The sequence below is a fragment of the Chrysochloris asiatica genome, unplaced genomic scaffold (assembly GCF_000296735.1).
Source record: "Chrysochloris asiatica unplaced genomic scaffold, ChrAsi1.0 scaffold00280, whole genome shotgun sequence".
In the NCBI taxonomy this organism is placed as follows: domain Eukaryota; kingdom Metazoa; phylum Chordata; class Mammalia; order Afrosoricida; family Chrysochloridae; genus Chrysochloris; species Chrysochloris asiatica.
The window spans coordinates 3,302,989-3,325,384 of NW_006408798.1; the positions used below are offsets into that span (position 1 = coordinate 3,302,989).

General features: G+C 35.5%; 1 protein-coding gene across 2 annotated transcripts in view; it reads left to right on the forward strand.

Moving 5' to 3' along the window:
* Positions 1–22,396, forward strand: part of LARS (leucyl-tRNA synthetase) — a 64,696-nt gene that overhangs the window by 1,622 nt on the left and 40,678 nt on the right. Inside the window, exons 2-14 of one of the 2 annotated variants that reach the window (XM_006874511.1) lie at positions 2,019–2,106; positions 2,492–2,572; positions 4,638–4,775; positions 8,913–9,074; positions 9,761–9,873; positions 10,491–10,554; positions 12,002–12,069; positions 12,175–12,400; positions 16,535–16,622; positions 16,720–16,796; positions 17,275–17,328; positions 18,229–18,369; positions 20,634–20,711. In XM_006874511.1, coding sequence (XP_006874573.1) covers positions 2,056–2,106; positions 2,492–2,572; positions 4,638–4,775; positions 8,913–9,074; positions 9,761–9,873; positions 10,491–10,554; positions 12,002–12,069; positions 12,175–12,400; positions 16,535–16,622; positions 16,720–16,796; positions 17,275–17,328; positions 18,229–18,369; positions 20,634–20,711 — 1,341 coding nt within the window. In that variant the 5' untranslated portion in view covers positions 2,019–2,055. The remainder of the gene's footprint in view (positions 1–2,018; positions 2,107–2,491; positions 2,573–4,637; positions 4,776–8,912; positions 9,075–9,760; positions 9,874–10,490; positions 10,555–12,001; positions 12,070–12,174; positions 12,401–16,534; positions 16,623–16,719; positions 16,797–17,274; positions 17,329–18,228; positions 18,370–20,633; positions 20,712–22,396) is intronic. The other variant, XM_006874512.1, reaches the window with a different exon arrangement.

Sequence of the window (22,396 nt, forward strand, 5' to 3'; positions counted from 1 at the left end):
AAAGATTTGTTCCCAGGACTCCACGCACTGCCAACACAGTGGAGGCATTAAGAGAGGCATTGTAAAAGAAACCATTTTCTCAGAAGCTACAATTACTGGAGTTAGAAGCATAGAATGAACAATATTAGGACTAAAGAAAACTATATAGAGGTAGCTAACCAGTGAGTTCGCAAAAACCAATGAACCCAGGACGTCAGTAGGTCACTTCCTTGGCCCTCAGGGTCCATGGCTCACAGTCCTGAGGAGGGCCACGGGGTTGGATTTTCGTCCATGTCACAGGGCCACTGATCAACCCAGGGTCTGTGTATGCTGTCCCCAGCACAAAATACTAAATTTTGTAAGACTTGTATTTGAACATCTAGTTTCATAATACTGTGTTGCCTTGATGCTAAGATATCATTGATTATAAAAGAAACCATGCATACTGACCACCTTTATTGAGGAAAGACAAAAACAAAATAGGTGCTGCAAAACCACTGCTACAATGCATGTATACAGCCATTATAAGATTCACCCCAATTTTAGGTACTTTGAAATATAGAAAAGTGTGTTTCTTAGAAATGAGGAAATACTGTAATAAAATAATAATAGAAGTCAACATTAAATACTTGACTGTGTGACAGAAAATAAACCAAAATTTTTTGTATATTCTCATTTAACCTTCTCAGTGATATTGTATCTGTTTTCTACAGAGGCATAGCTAGGAATTGGTAGGGCCTCCACTTGTTCTAAGGGTTTTCTGATTCCATAGTCCATCCTACTTGCTACTAAGCTATACTCTAATGGAAGGATTCTTTTTTAAGAGGAAAAGAATTTGTTATATACAAGCCTCTGGTGTTACATTTTACACTATAGTCTGAAACATTTATTTAGGTCCAGAGTTTTGGTTAACTGAACTTTTCCTAAAAGGTAGAACTGAAAAAGTGACCTTTGTTCAGTGAAAAAGAATGTGCTGCATATGCAACAGATTGAAGAAACTCAGAAACACAATGTTGAGTGAAAAAAACAAATTGCAGGGGTCAGTATGAGTAAGAATGGCCAGCAGCAACTAACAACAACTAACAACAACATAAAAAAAGTATACTTTTTTTTTCCTCTAAATTTCACAAAATACTGTAAAGACATGGTATATTGTGTAAGGTCATAGACAAGTGTAAACTATACCGTTAAAAAGCATAGGGAATGAGTAAAGCAAATGTAAAGATAGTGATTTCCTTGGTGAGAATGAAGAGGAGCTCACAGCTAGTTTCATTATGTTAATAAGTTGGATGGTTCATTCAAAGGAGTAAGTAGTACTTTATTAGACTTCATGGTATAAAATTCCTTTGATTCATAGGAAAAAAGATAATAAACAATTATTTAAAAGTATGTTATTAAATGATTTGCTGTATATCATATAATAGTGAAGATGTGTTATTTTACCTGATGGACTTTGAATTGTTTTATATATATTTACTTGAAAGCAAATCTCATTTGACCAGTCAAATATTAAATTGGTCCAGCTTCCTAAAAGTGTCTGGTTATTAAAAAATAATTTCTTTTTTAGTAACACAAGGATAGTTGGGGAGGGTGATACACAAGAAGGGGAAGGGGGAAAATACAAGGATATTTTGTTTCTTACCTCAAATGTCTTGTTCTTGATAACATTTTAGAGAACTTTTCATTTCAGAAGTTATTAATTTAATTTAAAATATTTTTTAAATAACTAACAAGGAGCTCTGGTAGCGTAGCGGTTACGAATCGGGCTGCAAACCACAAGGTCAACAGTTCGAAACTACCAGCTGTTCCGCGGGAGAAAGATGAGGCTTTCTGCTCCCGTAAAGATTTACAGCCTCAGAAACCCTGTACAGGGTCGCTATGAGTCGGAACCGACTCCACGGCACACAACAACAACAACAACAACATTTAAAGTAGTTATTTATATATCCCATCCACCTTCCCCTTCATTGTGAAAAAAAAAAAAAAAAAAACTTACTGTTTTTATTTTCTGTTCTTTTTTTTAAATGATTGTTTTGCAGTAGGAGCAAGTACTTTGTAACCTTCCCATATCCATATATGAATGGACGTCTTCATTTGGGACACACATTTTCTTTATCCAAATGTGAGGTAAAGCTTCCTTTATGTTTAATAAATACTATTTTGAAGAAAGTGGTATCCATATAATATATTTTCTGCTAAGGTAATGTAGAGCTAGGAAATTTTAAATGTAGTTTGTATAGTTAATTAAGCAGTTAAGTATTTATATTTAGTTTTCATGTGATATATATATAAATGTGTACAAAGGTTTTGTCATGTGTATGTGTATTCATATGCCTTTGGTAAAAAGACAGAATTAAAGAGAGTGGGCTGGTATTTTGGAATGACTAAAACCTAACTGGTCTTTGAAGGAAATTGTGAAGAGGAAAACTAAACTAATGCTCTTTGTGAGAAGTCATCAACCTTTTGCATTTATCTAGTACTTTATAATTTAAATTTAATTTTCTTTTTGTAGTTTGCAGTAGGATACCAGAGATTGAAAGGAAAAAGTTGTTTGTTTCCTTTTGGCTTACACTGTACTGGAATGCCTATTAAGGTAAGATTGCTTATGAAATTGGTTTCTATTCTTTTTAGCTTAAAGCAAATGTTAATTTTCAATTCCAGACCCTGAAATAGGATTTTCAGACACTGCTATATTATGTTGAAGTGTTTTGTAGAATGAATTGAATTTATTATACTTAAAATTAATTAAAGCATTATTTGAATAAGTGTTTAAATAAAAGGCACTCTTAAGGTCTAAGTCTTGTCTATGTTGTAATTGTAGTATACATACTCATGTCTGTTAGAATTAGTTAGTAACTGCTAACAAATGTCATTAGAGCTCAGTGTATAATGATAAGAACATTTATGACATAAAGCAGTTATGTCATATTTTGATCATGTTTGCAAGTATCTTTTGTTGCAGATTTTTATAGAAACAATTCTCAATGAAGAATGAATCAGAAAACTAGAGTTGTAAAGATTCCCTAAATAAAGTTAGGAAATTTAAACTTCCATTTCTTTTTATCTTCTAATCTTTTATTTTAAAAATGTCAAACTCACAGAAAAGTAAAATGAAAACCCATATACCCTTCATAGATAGTTACCAAATGTAAACATTTGTCATATTTGGTTTAGTTTTATCTCAAGGTATGCACACACATACACATTCTTTTTCTGCGAACCCTTTGAAAGTAAGTTATAGACTTTATGAGATAGTGTGTCTATATCCTTGGTCATGTCTTTCCTGAGAACAAGAGCATTCTTCTACATAATTACAGTTCCCTTCAAACACTTTAACATTGGTGTAGTATTATTACCATCTTCATGTACTATAATTTATGTTCAGTTTCTTCCAGTTCTTTCTGGCTGATTATTACTTTTTATTTTGTGAATAATAATACACTGCATTTTGTTATTCATTCTCTTAAGTGATCTTCGGTTGTATTTATGTCATTGATGATTTTGAAGAACCTAGGACAGTATTTTGTAGAACATCCCATAACCTGACATTTCTGATTGCTTCTTAGATTTGGGTTAAACATTTTAGCAAGAGTACTACATTGGTGAGGTGTGAATTTATTGTAGCATATCAAAAGGTATATATTAGCAGTGTGTATCCCACTTTAATGATATTAAATTTGATTAATGCAATAGCTGACAGATTTCTTCATCCTAATGGTACTTTTCCCCCTTTGTAATTAAAAAGTAATCTGTGGTTTGATATGTCAAAAGCATATAAACATCTATTTACCCAGTAACCCAATGATTTTAGTATCCTTTAATGATCAAGAAGATGGCACAGGACTGTACATGATCATGAAGATGACACAGGACTGCCATTCATAAGGTTGGCATGAACCAGAGCTGATTTGATGGCACCTAAAAATAACAGTCCTTATCTGTTTTAGTTACTATATTTGCGGTTGCAAAATGGTGACTTTCTAGTGTATTCTTTCCTCATTTATTAACTGAAATTCTTCTGCATAGAGAAGGCTCCCACTTTAAATCACAATTCCATATTTGTATTCTCATAACTCTTAACACTGTCTACTTGGTATCATCTTTGTTTTTGAAAGTGGACTCATTATGCTAAATTGAGAAGAGTTGAGTTGGAAAGGCCAAGTTCATGTAGTTCTGCAGCTTACTAACTTGATAATCTTGGCTAAATCACTTCATTTCTCCTTGTCTGTTTTTTAACTTTTTGTCTGTCCTTTCTGCCTAGCAGGCTTATGATAGTAACTGATAGAGTACATGTGATAGTAACCTTTAAATTAAGATGTATTATTTTTAATTTCGCTATTCAAAATGATGAGAAGTTGTGCTTGCATACCTTTGCACTTCTACTAATGTCTAATATTGCAGTATATTACATTGAGTATTCTGTGTGTTGAGTTTGCTGAGTAAATAAGGTAAAGTTATGTATATTAGTCACTAATGTATAAAATAGTGAATTTTGAAAAAAAAATGTACATTATTTAAGGTGTTACAGTGATCCACATATGTATAAACATGCTCCAAACAAAATTCACATCAATTTTAGTTGACCATAGAAATAACAAGAAGTTCATTTGTTTCTGTCTCTAATTTTGAACTTCACTGTCTCTAATATTGTATTACAGGCATGTGCTGATAAGTTGAAAAGAGAAATAGAGCTGTATGGTTGTCCCCCTGAATTTCCAGATGAAGAAGAGGAAGAAGAAGATACCAGTGTTAAAACAGAAGATGTAGTAATTAAAGATAAAGCTAAAGGAAAAAAGGTATGGTGATTGCTGATTTTATGTTGAAATTTTGTTTGTTTTTGTCTGATTTACATGTGCATTCCCAGCACTAGCGTGATGCCTGTCACATAAAAGGCACTTGGTAAGTTGTAAAAAGTATCAAAGCAAAAACATTTTATTTATCAATTTCTGATTTTTTTTTCTTTTTACTTTATTTTGAAATAATTTTTATTTACAGAAGAGTTGCAAGATAGATAATTTCCATATAATCTTCACTCATTTTCCCTGATGTTACATTAAAAAAAAAAAAAAAAGCCACATTTGTGGCTGTGATGTCAGTTCCATCTTACAGTGACGCTATAGCACTGGACTCCTAACCAAAAGAGCCACAGGTTCAAACCCACTAACTGCTCCTTGGAAACCCTATACAGGCTTGCTGTGAGTTGGAACAGACTCAATGGCACTTAACAAAACAATATGACAGGGTAGAACTGCCTCATAGGATTTCTGAGGCTATAAATCTTGACAAAAACAGACTGGCAGATCTTTATCTTAACATCTTAACCATGGAATAATCATCAAAACTAAGAAATTAACCTTAATACAATACTATTTATTGAACTGCAGATTGAAAGACTACATTTTGCTTGGATCCATTTTCTATACTCTTGGAAGCAATGATGTATTGCATTGGGCAAATCTGCTGCACAAGACCTCTTTAGTGTGTTCAAGAGCAAAGATGTCAGTTTAAGGAATAAGGTGTGCCTGACCCAAGCCATGATATTTTAGTAGCCTCATATGTATGTGAAAATTGGACATTGAATATGGAAGACCATAGAAGAATTGACACATTTGAGTCATGGATGGTGTTGGAGAAGAATATTAAAAATACCATGGATTGCCAGAAGAATAACAAATATGTATCATAAGAAGTACTGCCAGATGTTCCTTAGAAGCCAGGATGGGGAGATTTCATCTCTCATACTTTGGACATGTAATCAGGAAGCAACAGTCTCTGGAGAAGGACATCATGCTTGATAAGGTGGAGGGTCAGTGAAAAAGAGGAAGACCCTCAGTGAGAGGGTGGCAGCAGCAGTGAGCTCAAGCATAACAATTGTGAGGATGGCACAGGACTGGGCAGTTGTTAGTTCTGTTGTGCTTGGGGTCATTACGATTCAGAACCAACTTGACAACACCTAATAACAACAACAATCAACCCTGGGAGAAACAGTTTTACCAACTGAAGTACAGTGTGTATAGTACTTTTTGTCTTTAGTATCTAATGAAGATCCAGCTTTAGCAGTAGCTTTCCTCTAGAAAACAAAACGAAAGTAACTAAAGTTACTTAGATCAGATCTTTCTTTCCTATGCTTTTCAGTGTAGTTATTTTGGCTAGATAGACATTTTTGATTGAGTCATGGTGTGATGTTGCAGAATAATGCACTGGACTGTAAGGTCACTTTGAACCATAAGGTGGAAAGTTCAAACCCACCAGCTGTTCCTCAGAAACCCTGTACAGGGTTGCTGTGAATTGAAATTAACTTGACTGCACTTAACAACAACAGCAATGTTTTTGACTCTTTAAAATTTTATGCCATATGCTTGTACTATATTTTAATAATCAGATAAAATTATTAAGTAGAAAGCTTTGCAGGTGATTCTGATGCTATGAAATAGTTCTATAAACAATATATTTGGATATTTGATATTTTTATGTTTTAGATAGTTATTGCTTGGTATATGTTGTTGTTATGTGCTGTGGAGTTGTTTCTGACTCATAGCAACCCTGCATAGGGTTTCTGAGGCTATAAATCTTTACAGGAACAGAAAGCCTCATCTTTCTCCCACAGAACAGCTGGTAGTTTCGAACTGCTGTCACTGAGGTTAGCAGCTCGATTCGCAACCACTGATAGATAATCTGTGATGAGCATTTTTTTGGTTAGTGCTTTGGAAAAAAGAAAAAAATCAAAGCAACTTCCTCTTTCAAACATCTATTAGATTAATAATAATGTGTTAGGGTGAGATTATTGATCAGATGTAGTTTTTGCAAAACTGATGGTTTAGTTACATTCTACCCTTATGATACTGAAAGAGGAAACCCAAGGGGCATTGAAGGAATTGGCAAAGAACAAGGCACCAGGAATTGATGGAATCAAAATTGAAATCTTTCAAGAAAGTGAGGTGGCACAGGAGGCACTCATTCATCTCTGCCAAGAAATTTGGAAGACTGATTGGAAGAGAACCATATTTGTGCTCATTCCAAAGAGAGGTGACCCAATGGAATGCAGAAATCATCGGACAATCTCTTTGATATCCCATGCGAGTAAAGTTCTACTAAAGGTAATACAAAAACGGCTGCAAGCATACATTCACAGAGAACTTCCAGATGTTCAAGCCAGATTCAGAAGAGACCGTGGAACGAGGGATATCATTGCTGATGTCCAGTGGATCTTGGCTGAAAGCAGAGAATATCAGAAAGATGTTTACCTGTGCTTTATTGATTATGCAAAGGCTTTCGATTGTGTAGATCATGACAAACTATGGACAACATTGCGAAGTATGAGTATTCCTGAACACTTAATTGTGCTCAGGAGGAATCTGTACCTGGACCAAGAGGCAGTTGTTCGAACAGAACATGGGAACACTGAATGGTTTAAAATTAAGAAAGGTGTGCAACAAGGTTGTATCCTTTCACTATACTTATTCAACCTGTATGTTGAAATAATCCAAGAAATTCAGTTCTATGAAGGAAAATGTGGCATCAGGATTGTAGGAAGACTCATTAACAACCTGCGATATGTAGATGATACAACCTTGCTTGCTGAAAGTGAAGAGGACTTAAAACATTTAGATTAAAGAACACAGCCTTCGGTATGGGTTGCATCTCAATAAAACAAAAATCCTCACCAGTGGACCAATGAACAACATTCTTATCAATGGAGAAAAGATTGAAGTTTTCAAGGACTTCATTCTTCTTGGATCAACTATCAACACTCACCAAAGCAGCAGTCAAGAATTCAGGCATTAGTAGTGAATAATTGTTATTAGGGCTGATTGTGAGGGTTGGAAACGTAAAGGTAGACGTTTTATAGCAAGGAAGGGAGTGATTAACATTCCAGTCTAGGATCGGAGGTCCCTAGGACCATCAACGGAGAAGAGCTGAGAGCAGGACCCTACCCAGAGAAGCAGCGATCCCTGAGATGGAGGCAGAGACGATGACGTGGAGTGATGGAGCAGCTGAGAACTTTAGATCCAGAGACGGAAAGTGACTGTGTGCTGAAGACTGGGACGGGGGGGGGTAGTGTAGGGGTAGGCTTGCAGGGTATACCCTTTGATTGGTTGATAATGCATGGAGGGGATTGGAACCATGGCAATGAAACGATATATGATAGAATAAATATAAAACTAATGTTCTCCCATGTAAACTATCATATAATTCACAATAAAACTTAAAAAAAAAAAAAAGGAAATCAGGCATTAAGCAAATCTACTGCACAAGATCTTTTTAAAGTGTTGAAGAGCAAAGATGTCAGCTTGAGGACTAAGATGCGCCTGACCCAAGCCATGGTATTTTCAATAACCTCATATGCATGCAAAAGCTGGACTGAATAAGGAAGACCGTAGAAGAATTGATGCTTTTAAGTTATGGTGTTAGAGGAGAATATTGAAAGTGCCATGGGCTGCCAAAAAAAACAGTAGATCCATTTTGGAAGAAGTGCAGCCAGAGTGCTCCTTCAAGGCCAAGAGCCAAGATGACCAAACTTCATCTCTCATAGTTTGGACATATTATCAGGGGAATCAGTCACTGAAGAAGGATATCATGTTTGGTAAGGTGGAAGATCAGAGAAAAAGAGGAAGACCCCCAACAAGATGGATTGGCCAAGTGGCAGCATTAATGGACTCAAGCGTGGCAACAGTAGTGAGGTTGTCCCAGGAACGGGCAGTGTTTCGTTCTACTGTTCATAAGGTCACTATGGGTTGGTACTGACTCGATGGCACCTAACAACAACAACCCTTATATAGAGAATTGAGGATAAAAAATTTAAATTAGCAATCACAAGAAAAAGTTTAATAAAAACAATGATTTGACTATAAAGGTAGGTGCTTTCTTGAAATACATTTTGGGAAAAAAATCTTTGGCTCTTTGATGGAGTTTTGTTTTTTTTTTCTTCCCAGAGTAAAGCTACTGCTAAAGCTGGATCTTCTAAGTACCAGTGGAGTATTATGAAATCCCTTGGTCTGTCTGATGAGGAGATTGTAAACTTTTCTGACGCAGAGCATTGGCTTGAGTATTTCCCGCCACTGGCTGTGCAGGATCTGAAGAGAATGGGTTTGAAGGTATATTTGTGTGATTACATACGATTTGGATCAACTCTTAATTTCAAATAGTATGTTCCACCTGTGATTCACTTACAGGTGTCTTGGTGTGGTACTGTAGGATAAGCACTGGATTGCTAACCACAAGATTGGTGGTTCAAACTCAGCAGCCACTCCTCTGAAACCCTATATAGGGTCTCTATAAATTGGAAATGACTTAATGGCACTTAAAAACAACAGCAGTCAACTAATGTCTGGGTATTGTTACTGTTGGATTAGAACCTTATGGGCCTTGATATAAGTAATGGAGTACTTTAATATTCTTTGCATTGAAATGTATTCCAGTAAATTATCAGCCAATAAAAAGGAATTTTAGTCAAAGAATAGAACTATACCGATGTTAAACTTGAATATTCAATATTATTATTAAGTATTAAAGCTTTCTTAATTTATTTAAACTCTTCCATGTTTTTTTTGCTAATATGTAAACAAATATTAATTATTCACAAATTCATGCAATAAATTCAAGATTATATATTTAATAAGTGGAGTTGCAACAGTTTTGTTTTTATTTTAATAGTCGATATATTTTTAGATTGGAGTCTAAAGAGCAGAAGAGTACATATAAAAATTGATATGTAAGAATTATTATTCATAGAAACTATATGTATTTCTCAAAAATTGACTTTTCCTTTTTTCTTTACTAGGTAGACTGGCGTCGTTCTTTTATCACCACTGATGTGAACCCTTACTATGATTCGTTTGTCAGGTGGCAGTTTTTAACCCTAAGAGAAAGGAACAAGATTAAATTTGGGAAGCGGTGAGCTTGTCCTTTATTATAAAGCAATATTCATGTAATTCTTGTATTCTAATTCAGTGCTCTACAGTTGGCTTTTCTCCTATGATTTCCCCTCCCCCTTTTTGTTCTCTTACATCCTTTGTTTCCCTTTTTCCTCTTGCAGTGTCTACATTTTTTTTGAGCTGCTTGGTGTTTGAGATTGATAGAATCAGGCAGATTCTGTGATCTGACTAAAGATCTCATTCAGTATTCTCAGTCAAGAGGAAAAAGAATCGTTGTGTTTTAGTTTGTACTTTTATAAATTGTGAATTTTCATCACATGGCTTTAATAAAAGCTATTTGCATTTCATAAGTGGATTTATATTTTACAGTCTTTTGCTTCATACCACAAAGCCATGATCACTGCATATTTTTCCAGTGATATGATTTTGATGAAGACAGAAAGCATTCATTTAATAACTAGGTTGACAATAGAGCTGCCCATAAAAGCATAGATGATAAATGTAAACATATGCTTAGTTGGAAGTTTTAGAAGAAATATTTGTAAGCTGTTAAGAGTAACACTTGCAAATATGTTAGAATAAAATGTGACTATCATAATAACAATATTTGTCAGTTACTTATTTTTTATTTTTAAGTTACACCATTTATTCTCCAAAAGATGGACAGCCTTGTATGGATCATGACAGACAAACTGGAGAGGTAATTACTTGTGACGTACGGAAGCTATTGTAATAATCTTTAATATGGCCACAGACATTAAGAACTAGATCAGAAACCTAAAATTATCTCCATTCTAGTGCTGAGTTAATAAAGTAAATGATTCTCTGGTCGGTATGAAGAGGGAGGCACACTATCATTACAGGTACCTACATCTCATCTAGGACCTTGCTGTCCCCAGAGTGGTCCAAGGACCAGCTGCATCAGTGTCTCCAGAGAGCTTGGTAGAAAAGCAAATTCTAGAGCCCCACCCCAACACTGAATCAGAAGTTCTAGGCATAAAGTTGAGGAATCCTTGTCTTTTAACAAGCTCTCAGTATGATTTGTTTGTATACTGAAGTTTGAGATACACCATCTGGAGGATTGTTGTTGTTGTTAAGTGCCATCAAGTCGGTTCTGACTCATAGTGACCCCGTATAGGGTTTCCAAGGAACGGCTGGTGAGTTTGAACCACCAACCTTATAGTTCAAACCATCCTTGTGGTTGAGTGTTTATCCTACTGTGCCACACCAGGAGGATATATTGCTCTAAAAAGTGAGCAGAGAGCATGGGGAAAGGTAATAAATGAGATGTGGCTAACTATTATTATATATAGATTCCATTTATACTTGCTTTGTTCACATATCTACTTGTATATTTTCAAATTACTTCTAGCCATGTATGATATTAGTTCACTGTACATTTCAGTAATTCACATCAGTAGCATTATTCCCAGTAATATTTGAGGAAGGCAAAGGTAAGTAATTTGCCTAAAGCTTTGGCATAGTAAATCAGTGTCAATGCCAGGATCTGAACTTAAAAGTTACTATGAGTATATCATTCTTTTTACTAACTTTGAACATATTTGTAGTGTAGTATTTAAGTATAGTTAACTTTTGAAAATCAGCATTCAATTTTGATATAACTTATATGATAAAAATGAGGTTGATCAAATTGTTGAAAGATCTGGGAGACTTAGAAGACCCAGTATAGTTATAATTTAGTCAGTGGTAGCAAAATCCCAAATTTTGTTCATACTTTGCAGTTTCTCAAAGCATTTTCCTATCTATTTTCAGAACAACCATATGTGAGACACAGCATTGGTATTTTACAGAGGAGGACAGTATTCCCTAGGTCAGTCTCTTTGTAAGTGGCCACGGTGGTTTTAGAGTGCACACCATCTATGACTCCTGGTCTAGTGTTGTGTGTCTGTGATGACTGCTCTGTGGGACCTGCCCCCAGGGACAGAATTGGTGGTGATTGTGTCCTCTCTCTGATTTACTGTGCCAGGGGCTTTAGGCAAGTACTATTTTGGCTGATTACCAAGTCACCCTTTGCAAATGTAAGAACCCATTTTAGAAATTTGAATCAAATCACTCACATACATTAGTAGGTTAGTGCAAGTATTTTTTGTCTTCACAGTTTTTTTTTTTGTTATTTATTTATTTAGGGTGTGGGACCTCAGGAATATACTTTAATCAAAATGAAAGTGCTTGAGCCGTACCCATCCAAATTAAGGTAGGTTTGTTACAAGCAGTTGGAAATCTTTTCTGAACCGGCAGGTAGTTGTGATATAGTCTACAATTTTACTTTTAACACAAATCTTTCTTTCTTTCTTCTTAGTGGCCTGAAAGGGAAGAATATCTTTTTGGTAGCTGCTACTCTCAGGCCTGAGACCATGTTTGGACAGACAAACTGTTGGGTTCGCCCTGATATGAAGTACATTGGATTTGAAACTGTGACTGGTGATATATTCATTTGTACCCAACGAGCTGCCAGGAATATGTCATACCAGGGCTTTACTAAAGACAATGGAGTGGTGCCTGTTGTTAAGGAATTAATGGGAGAGGTAAGTTGGGTAGCAGATTTTATTTCAGTTCATAAATCTAAAAAAAAATTTCAATGCTACTGAAGAATAGAGTTTTTGAAAATTTTAAATTGAAGTATACATACAGTGAAATGTACAAATCAAAAGTGTATGTTTGAATGCATTTTCATATGTGTAAATATTTGTCTAACTACCACTCAGATAAGATAGAGAGCATTCCAGCTCGCCCGAAGGGTTTCCTCACATCCCTGCATAGTCAGTTCTCACCCATTTCCTCTAAAAGTAACACTACTCTGACTTCACTCACAAAAGTTACTTGTTCTGAACTTCATTTAATGGGCTTATTCAGTATGCACTCCTGTGCCTGTGACTTCTTTTCCTCAACTTTATGTCGTGTGAGATTCATACATGTTGTTGTGTGTAAGACTAACTTGTTCATTTTTATTGATTGCTATGTAGTATTCATTGTATATCACAAAGATAGCATTTGCAAACTTTGTATTTCAACTCAGTGAGTATCTGATTGAGAAACAGACAGTCTTCTCCATGAGATTTAATAGCTACGTTAGACATTCCATTACTTTTGAACACTATCACCTTCACTCCTGGTGTGAAATGCAGCTTCTGTTTTTTTCTAGGGAGAAAAAAAAGTTTTGGTTCATAAAATTAAATTTGGAATCTGGGCAATGACAGTACTTTTATCTTTATGGTCTATCTATTATCATTTCTGAGTGTGTTTTATTTCCATTAATAATTGCTGATCTTATTGTCTTAATAAATAACCTTTTAAAAGCAAAACATGAATTGAGCACCATCTCAATTCCTTTTTTGTGTTCTATTTATTTTGTAATGCATTCATAACTTTCAAAATTAAAAAGTTACAAGAGGGCCTAATGGTGCAAAGTTTCTCTCTTTCCCTTCCTTTAGTCACTCCTTGTCTTTCTAGAGGGATTAGTATCAGTGTCTTATGTATCCCTTCAGAAATGTTTCATGTATACACAAGCAAACACTTGTATATACGAGGGGACTTCAAAAAGTTGACAGGAAGAGGGAATTATAAGGTAATGGATGTTTTTCTATGAACTTTTTGAAGCCACCTGTGTATTCTCCACTCTTCTCTTACACAAATGGCAATATAGTTTATACCTGTAGTTCTGGACTTTGCTTTCTTTCTTTATTTTGAACATTTAATTGTACTTTAGGTGAGTTACAAAGCAAATTACTTTTCCAATCAATAATTTTGACACAGATTGTTCCATGACATTGGCTGCAGTCCCTACAATGTGTCAGTGCTCTCCCATTTTCCTCTCCAGGTTCCCTGGTGTCATTTGTCTGGTTTTCCTGTCTCTTCCTGCCTTCTCATCTTTGATTTGGGGCAGATGTTGCCCTTCTGGTCTCCTATAGTTGATTTTTCTAACAAGCACTTTCTTCCAGTGTGTTTGCTTATTTTGTAGGTCCATCTAGTAAGTGGTTGAAAGGTGGTCTCTGGGATTAGCTTCAATTTCAATTTAGAATGTTGTCTTAGAATGATAGTCTGGGGGCTCCTCTAGCCTCCTTCAGACCAAGAAGTCTGATCATTTTTTTCCTAGAATTTGAATTTTGACCTGTCCTTTTTTTTTTTTTAACCAGTTCTAACCAGAACCTGTTGTTGTACTGCTGGTCAGAGTGGTTAATGGTGGTAGTTAGGCACCATCTAAATTCTTCTAGTCTCATGAAGAGGGAAGAGGCTGTGGTTCATGTGGACCTTTAATCATTCAGACTAATCCCTTCCTTGAGTTTTTATTTTCCTTTATTTGCCTGTCTTCCAGGCAAGAAGAGACCAATTCACAAGCTTTTAAGATTCTAGATTCTGCTCACCACACTAGGATGTAGAACATTGTCTTTATGAACTGGGTTTTGCTAGTTGACCAAGATACCCCCAGAGTCTATGGCCTTTAGCCTTCAAGTCCAGTAGTTTAGTTCCAATATCTAAGTAGTTTCCCAAACTGTACCTCCTATATGCTAATATGTAAGTATACTCGTACATGGCTGCGTTTACAAATTTGTGTGTAGAAAGAACCTCAACCACACACATACACATTTATGCATATGTATTCCCATATGGTTTCTCTCACCTGTGTAGTATACATATTTACCTATACATTTACTCACAAATTACATTGTTAATACTGATGTGGTGCTGTAGGATAAGCACTGGACTACTAACCACAAGGTTGGTGGTTCAAACCTACCATCAGCTCCTCGGAAACCCTATACAGGGCCACTGTGAGTCAGAACTGATTCGATGGCATTTAGCAACAATAATTACTGTTGTTGGATTGTATATGTTATAGCATTTACTGTAGTTGTTGTTTATTCTTGTGTACCTTTCCATGTCTTCCTGTGCCTTGGTCATGTTATGCTGGCTTCCTCTATATTTCCCTTCACCATAATTAACACTGTAACATCTAGTTAGTGATTTTCCCTCCCTCCCTCTCCCTTCTACCCCTGGTAACCAAAGAATGTTTTCTTTCTGTGTGTAAACATACTCTAGACTTTATTACAGTGGTTTATATAATATTTGTCCTTTTGTGATTGACAAGTTCAGTCAGAATAATGTTCTCTCAATTCATTCATTAGGAGATGTTTTACAGATTCATCATTGTTCTCTATCATTGCAGAGTACTCCACTGTATGTTATGTACCACAGTCTGTTTATTCATCCATTGATTGTCGCTTAGGTCATATCAGTCTTTTTGCTATAGTGAATAATGCTGTAATGAACATGATGTGCCTATTTTTTTTAACCTATGTCTTTTATAAATTACTTTATCAGTACATAAAATGCTTCCCGCATTCTTATTTTAACAGCAACATAATATTCCATTGAGTGGATGTAGCAGAACTTACTTAACCATCCTCTATTAATGATATTTGAATCATTTCCTATCTTTTTCTGTTGTAAGCAGTGCTGGTACATGCTGTTAGTTCTTGCTGTTAGAGCTGTAGCTGAGAAGTTTTGGTAACAGTATTGTTTGTTAAGTGCCATCGAGTCAGTTCCAACTCATAGTGACCTTGTATAGGGTTTCCTAGGAGCGATTGATGGGTTTGAACCGCTGACCTTGCAATTAGCAGGTCAGTGCTTATCCTATAGTGTCACACCAGGAACCTAGGAACAGTATTAATGAACAGTATTTTCTACTTTTAATGCAGTTTTTCTACATGTTATTCTAAGCAAATTCTGGAGTAAGGAAGATGGATGGTTTAAATTGCTTTTGGTCTTTAAGATTATTATAATACTTACCCGGATTCATATGATTGTAAATTCCAGAAATGTTTTTTTTTTTGTTGTTGTTATGTGCTGTGGAGTCAGTTCCAACTCGTAGTGACCCTGTACAGGGTTTCCAAGGCTATAAATCTTTATGGGAGCAGAAAGCCTCATCTTTCTCCTTCAGAATAGCTGGTAGTTTCGAACTGCTCACTGTGAGGTTAGCAGCCCGATTCGTAACCACTACGCTACCAGAGCTCCTTGAAATGTTGTTTATAAAGATAAACAAAGTAGAATGGGCAGGAACTGTGTGGAATTGAATTATTCTTTAGCTAAAGCAGGCAAGCAGCTGTTTGTTGCCTTATGAGAATGTGGGTGCAGTATTTTCAGATCTTTCTATCTAGTCTTCATAATTACAATTTAAAATAGCTATATAGTATTATTCTATTCTTGCTGATGAAGTATATTATACTAAATCATTTTCTGTTATTGTAAGTTTTAGTTATTTCCAGGTTTTGCTAGTATAGTAACACAGTAATGAACAGAGTTTTCAAAGAAAAAATGCATATATATTTTTTTGACTTTGAGATACATTGGTATTGCATTGCTGGTTCTGAGCTGTGTGTACATTTTTGTGGTTCTTGCTACGGATTCTTAATATTGTTTTTCTCAAGGATTATAGTGTCACAAGCAATGCGTTAATGTGCTAATTCATAATAACTTTGCCAGATTTGGGTATTATAATCATTTAAAATTATTTTTTGTTCTAGTAGATCTAGAGTTATGGTTTGGTTTTAATTCATTTATTTTTTATTATTAGCTTATTAGGGCTTAAAAACACAAACATTGTTTTAAATTTTAATGGTTAAAAACTAGGTTTCTTTATATGTTGATCTTTTCTTATGCAGGAAGTTCTTGGGGCATCCCTTTCTGCACCTTTAACATCCTATAAGGTGGTCTATGTCCTCCCAATGCTCACTATTAAGGAGGATAAAGGTAAAGAGTTGATTTCTTTCTACAAATTTCCTTCTAGAAATACTTAGGTAAGCAAATTATGGTTGTGTTAATTAATGACACACTTTCTTTTTTTAAGGCACTGGTGTGGTCACAAGTGTTCCTTCTGACTCTCCCGATGATATTACTGCTCTTAGAGACTTGAAGAAAAAGCAAGTGGGTATTTGAGTTTTTTATTCTTATTTTCTGTTCATCACTTTATTGGTTATGTATCACTGACCTACATGGTGGAAGTAAGCTAAAAAGCCATGCCTTTGTCTTTAAACTACTACATAGAACCAACTTTTTGATTTTTGAGCCTTTTGTATTTTGAATATATTTCATAAACCTTTTGGAAAAAATTTTCTGACATTCTCACTTTTAATGCAAACTAGAATATGGGCCTTATTTTAAGATGAACTTTTTCTTTGGCATCCCCGCTATTGTTTAAGTCAGTCACTATAGTTTAAATTACTGAGTTTCTAAAAATCATAGATTCCCTCTTAAGGTATTTGATAATGTTAAAAAAAATTATTCTCTATGGAATGCAGAACAAATGACAGCGTAAGAAGAGTTTGTAAATCTGCTTTTCTTGATGATTATACAATTGAGTATTGATTATTAGTGCTAAAACATGTCAATTTTTTTTTTTTAGGCCTTAAGAGCAAAGTATGGAATTAGAGATGACATGGTCTTGCCATTTGAACCGGTGAGTGCATAGATAACACAGAATAGTTATATATATGTCTTTATCAGATAAAAGGAGCTAATGTGTTTTCCTTATAGCAAAATTAAAAATAGGAGAGGCAGTTTGCTTAAGAATTACCTATTCCAGTTTGACATCTCCTGTGGTTCAAGCCCACCAGCCGCTCGTCAGAAACTTTGTACAGGGTTGCTATGAGTCGGAGCCAACTCATTGATGCTTAACAACAACAACAGCCTGGCAGTAAAAGCAGGAGTAAAACTAACTATAAGCATTTTCTTAGCACCTGGCACCTGCAATTCTAGAACAAAAAGCATTTTTAGCATTACTAATTTTGCAGTAGCTTATTTTACTAATTTGGCGTCTTTCCTAGTTTCTAAAGACAAAATATTACCATATTATTCATGAATGTTTGTTTTCTACCAAAATAATTTTTAACAAAATCCCTAACACTTCTGCTTTATGTTTCTTACATTTTTACATTAGTTCCTACAGAGGGGAAAAGAATAAATTACTAGCATAGAACTTTCATGACGAATGCAGAAGACTTATTATAAGCCAACACCAAGACCATTGTCTGTAGCTAATTGTTTACAGCATTTTGATAGTCCAATGGTGGAGGGCTGAGAGCTGGGGAAGATGTGTGTGGTATGTGGTAGAGGAGGGATACTGGGGCCTGTTCACATGTGCATAGAATTCAGGTGGCTACAATGGGGAGGGAGGATGAAGACAAATTCACATCTGGAAGCTAGTCACCTTTAGTTATGTAGTATGTGGCATTGCTGGAATGATAAATAAGTCTGAACTGATTTTATTGGATGGTAAAGGCTAAAGCACTAAGCTTCTTTGGTCTGTTTTGGTGCTCATTCATTGTGAACAAGTTTCTGACATCGCGGCTTTCTGCAGGTACCAATCATTGAGATCCCAGGTTTCGGAAATCTATCTGCTGTAACCATTTGTGATGAGTTGAAAATTCAGAGCCAGAATGACCGAGAAAAGCTGGTAGAAGCAAAGGAGAAGTTGTACCTAAAAGGATTTTATGATGGTGTAAGTAGTCATTTTGATTGCTTTCATTTGATTTAGGCCATGATTTGTGACATTTTTAAATGGTTTAGAATAAATATGGAAAATTTCAATATAATTTTATATGTTTATTTGAGAGCAGTTAATATTTAGGATTGGAAGAAGCTCTGGTGGCATAGTGGGTTACATGTTGGGCTGCTAACTACAAGGTCAGCAGTTCTAATCCACAAGCTGCTCTGTGGGAGAAAGATGAGGCTTTCTGCTTGTGCAAAGATTTATAGTTTCGAAAACCCTACACAGGGTCACTACGAGTAGGGACCGACTTGATAGCACACAACTACCAATACAGGATTGAGTGTGTTCTGTTTATAAATTTATGTTTTTAAATTCATGTCTTTTGTGTAAAAGCATTTACAGAATTTGCATTTGTGCCCTCAATGAATATCTAAGGAATGAATTTCTTTGAAGTTATTTAAAGTTGATTCATATTGTTACACAATGAACTGCAAAGGTTTATTGCATGAAGAATGCCTGGTCCCTTTTTTTGTCTCGTAATTAAGATATTCATATTTTAGTTGAGGAGTTCTGGTGTGGCGCTTTAGGGTAAGCACTGGACTGCATGGTTGGTGGCTCAAACCCACCAGTCACTCCTTGGAAACCCTATACTGGGTCATTATGAATTGGAAACAACTCGATGGCACTTAAAAACAATTATTTTAGATAAGCAGTTTTATTTAGTACATTAATTTACTTGTTAACAAAAAGCCCTATTACCATTGAGTTGATGGTGACTCAGAGAGACCCTGTAGGATCCAGTAGGGTGTCCGAAGCTGAAAACTTTATAGAAGCAGACTGCTGTGTCTTTCTCCTGTAGGGGAACTGCTGGATAGAAGAGCTGGCCTTTCGAGTAGCAGCCATGTGAGCAAAATAAATATGGTTCCAACTTCTTTCTTCTGCTTTATTATACATATGGTAATATGGATTATATTTCCATAGAAAGAAAACCAGTCTGCATAAAGTTAAAGTCCAACCACATTCTGAATGATGTGAGACTAAATTGTAAAATTTTAAAGACTTATATGAGAATGCTCTTGATGTTTTACCTTTACGCTCATTTTTTTCAGTCACCAAGAACTGATTTTGTGTCTTTCGTTTTTCTTTTTTTTGAAAGTAACATACATTTTGAGTGATAATAAAGCTAACACTTTTATATTAACTTATTTAATTCTTAAAATATCCCATTGAATTAGATGCTATTATTCCCTTTTACATACAGAAAATTGAAGCAAGAAGAGATAATTAAGTAATTTAGCTAAAATTAGCCAGATTATGAGTGGTAGAACTAAGATTCAAGTATAAATTCAATGGCTTCAGGATTTGTGTTCTTAATCATTACATCATAATGATTAACAAATACAATTCATAACTGCTAAATAAGTAGATGGTGTGAAACATATTTAGGATTGCTGTGAGTTGCAATCAACTCGATGGCAGTGGGTAAAGTGGGTGTGAAACATTTTGGTGTGTTAAAGGATTGGAGGGTTGGAAAAGAACATATGTCTTTTTCACTAAAGATAGGAGCTGTTTGAGAAAGACACAAATTCAGATAGATGGAGACCAAAGCATCAACCTTCTTACCTAAAAAAGCTGGAAGGAGATTGTGGTTTAGATCTGTGGCAACCATGGGCAAAACTGTTGCTTGTTGTTAAATTGCCCACTCAATAAAAGGAGAGTTTAACAATGTCAACCCTAGGGGCCAAATTTATACCTCAACAAGGAGTCTTGGTGTGGCTCTGCAGGTTAATGTGCTAGACTGCAAGGTCAGTTTGAACCGCAAGGTTGGCGGCTCAAGGAGCAGCTGTGGATTTGAACTGCCAACTTTGTGGTTCGCAGTCCAGTGCTGATCCTACAGCACCACACCAAGAGTCCTATGCTTATGATAGCTTTCCCAGATATAACTAAATAAAGGCAGATGTATTATGTGTATTAGTTGTTCAAACTTCTTGTAGAGTCCTGGCGTGGCGCCTTAGGATGATGAACTCTCAACCTTAAGGTCAATTTGAACCTCAAGGTTTGGTGTCAAACTCACCAGCCACTCCTAGAAACCCTGTACAGGGCTACTATGACTCAACAGCACTTAACAACAACAATGTGATAGATTTCACACCAAAAATATCTTGGATGGGTGAGTGGAAGTAAATTTTAGTTAGATAAAATTTGGGGGTATACTGAAAGCACATTTTAATTATTTTTTTATGTGTTTTTCCCTCTGCCTTTTGTCCTTGTAGGTAATGTTGGTGGATGGCTTTAAAGGCCAGAAGGTCCAAGATGTCAAGAAGACTATTCAGAAAAAGATGATTGACTCTGTATGTGATAGGCTGTCTGTCCTCTGAATGCTGCTTTAGGTTTAGAGTTTTAGTTAATAGACTACAGTGTGTTATTAGCAGTGAGTTCTATAAGAGAACCTGGAAGTATATCAAATATATAATTTTGTGGTGGAGAATAGAAGTCTAAATTAGCAATTCATTTGACTTGAATGTCTCACCTTTAATGTTGATGTGAATGTAGTGTGGTAAAGGTGACAGCTTTAATGATGTTTCCTGGCATTGGACATTTTTAAAGTGTGGTGCTTTACTTTTTCTATCATTCTTCCCCCCACCCCTCTGATTTTGTTATTGCTTCTACAAGTATTTAGCTATTTAAATTAAATTTTTATTTTTAGCCTTTTAACATTCCCAAATGTAGAGAAACAACGGTTCTATAAGATTCCTTAAAAAAAAAAAACTAACAAACCGAAAAATCTAGTATCTTTATTCATTTTATAATATTAAATTTTTCTTCCTTGGAAGAGACTGTTTACAAGTATTTTAGTTGTTTCTTTTATTGTTGACCACCATCTTTCTGACAAATACTAACATGAATGCTTGTAGTCCATTTTTTTTTACTGTGTTTTCCTTCAGTTTGAGACATCAGCCATGCCTACTGTGAAAGATGAAGATCTAAGTCTCCCTCCCAGACCTGTCTTCCTTTCTTACTTCAGACATTCTTACACACATCCCAGTCCCATGTCCCTAATATAGTATATTATTGTTTACGTTAGAGCATTAGTCATTACTTAACATTTCTAAGACATGCTGATATATGTATGTTTATGATTTTTTTTAAATGATAATTTTCTTCTCTAGCTTTTTTATTTTCCTAGAGCTCACAAATTTATTTTCCCTATTTGCTTCTTATTCTTTCTTTTCTTTAAAGCTTTTATTATGAATTAAGTGATAGTTTACACTGTAGAAAATCGGTTTTGCACTCAAACAATCGTATTTTGTTTCAATGGAATAATACAATCCCCTCCATGCACCAATGGTTAACAGTATTTGCCTCTATTCGTTTTTTTTTTTTTTTTTTTTTGATGTACACAAAAACATGCAGGAATATATAATCATTTAAACAACCAAAGGCCACATTTTGTAAGCTTGCTTCATGCCTGCCAGCACACAGCCTTTCTTTTTCCATGAGTCTAGAGTCCTCAGCTGCTCTCTTTCTCCATGACGTGACCCTCTGCTTCCATCTCTGGTGTCTCTGTTCTCTGGTTAGGATTCCATGTTCTATTCATACTCTTCCCTCTAGATGGTCCTAGGGTCCTCTGTTCCTGGAATGCAAGATTAAGTACTCCCCTCTTTTTATTATACAACTTCTACCTTTACAGTGTGGCAATCACAATTAGTCATGATATCTGTTACTCTCTTTTGAATAAAAAAAATTTATCCCCCTCTGTTTTCACCAGTCCCATCTAGACAAGATGAAAACTATTCAGTGGGGATCTACCTCTGCCCCACCCTTTTTACTATGATATCCATACCCTCATCTTTGTCTGCCAGTTCTGAAACGTTCTTTTACCTACTCCAGAGAATAAACCTCTGTGTTCTGCTGGCCTTGTTGTTGTTGTTAGGTGCCATCGAGCCAGTACTGACTCATAGAGACCCTATGCACAACAGAGTGAAACACTGCCTGGTCCTGGGCCAAGCTCACAATTGTTGCCATGCTTGAACCC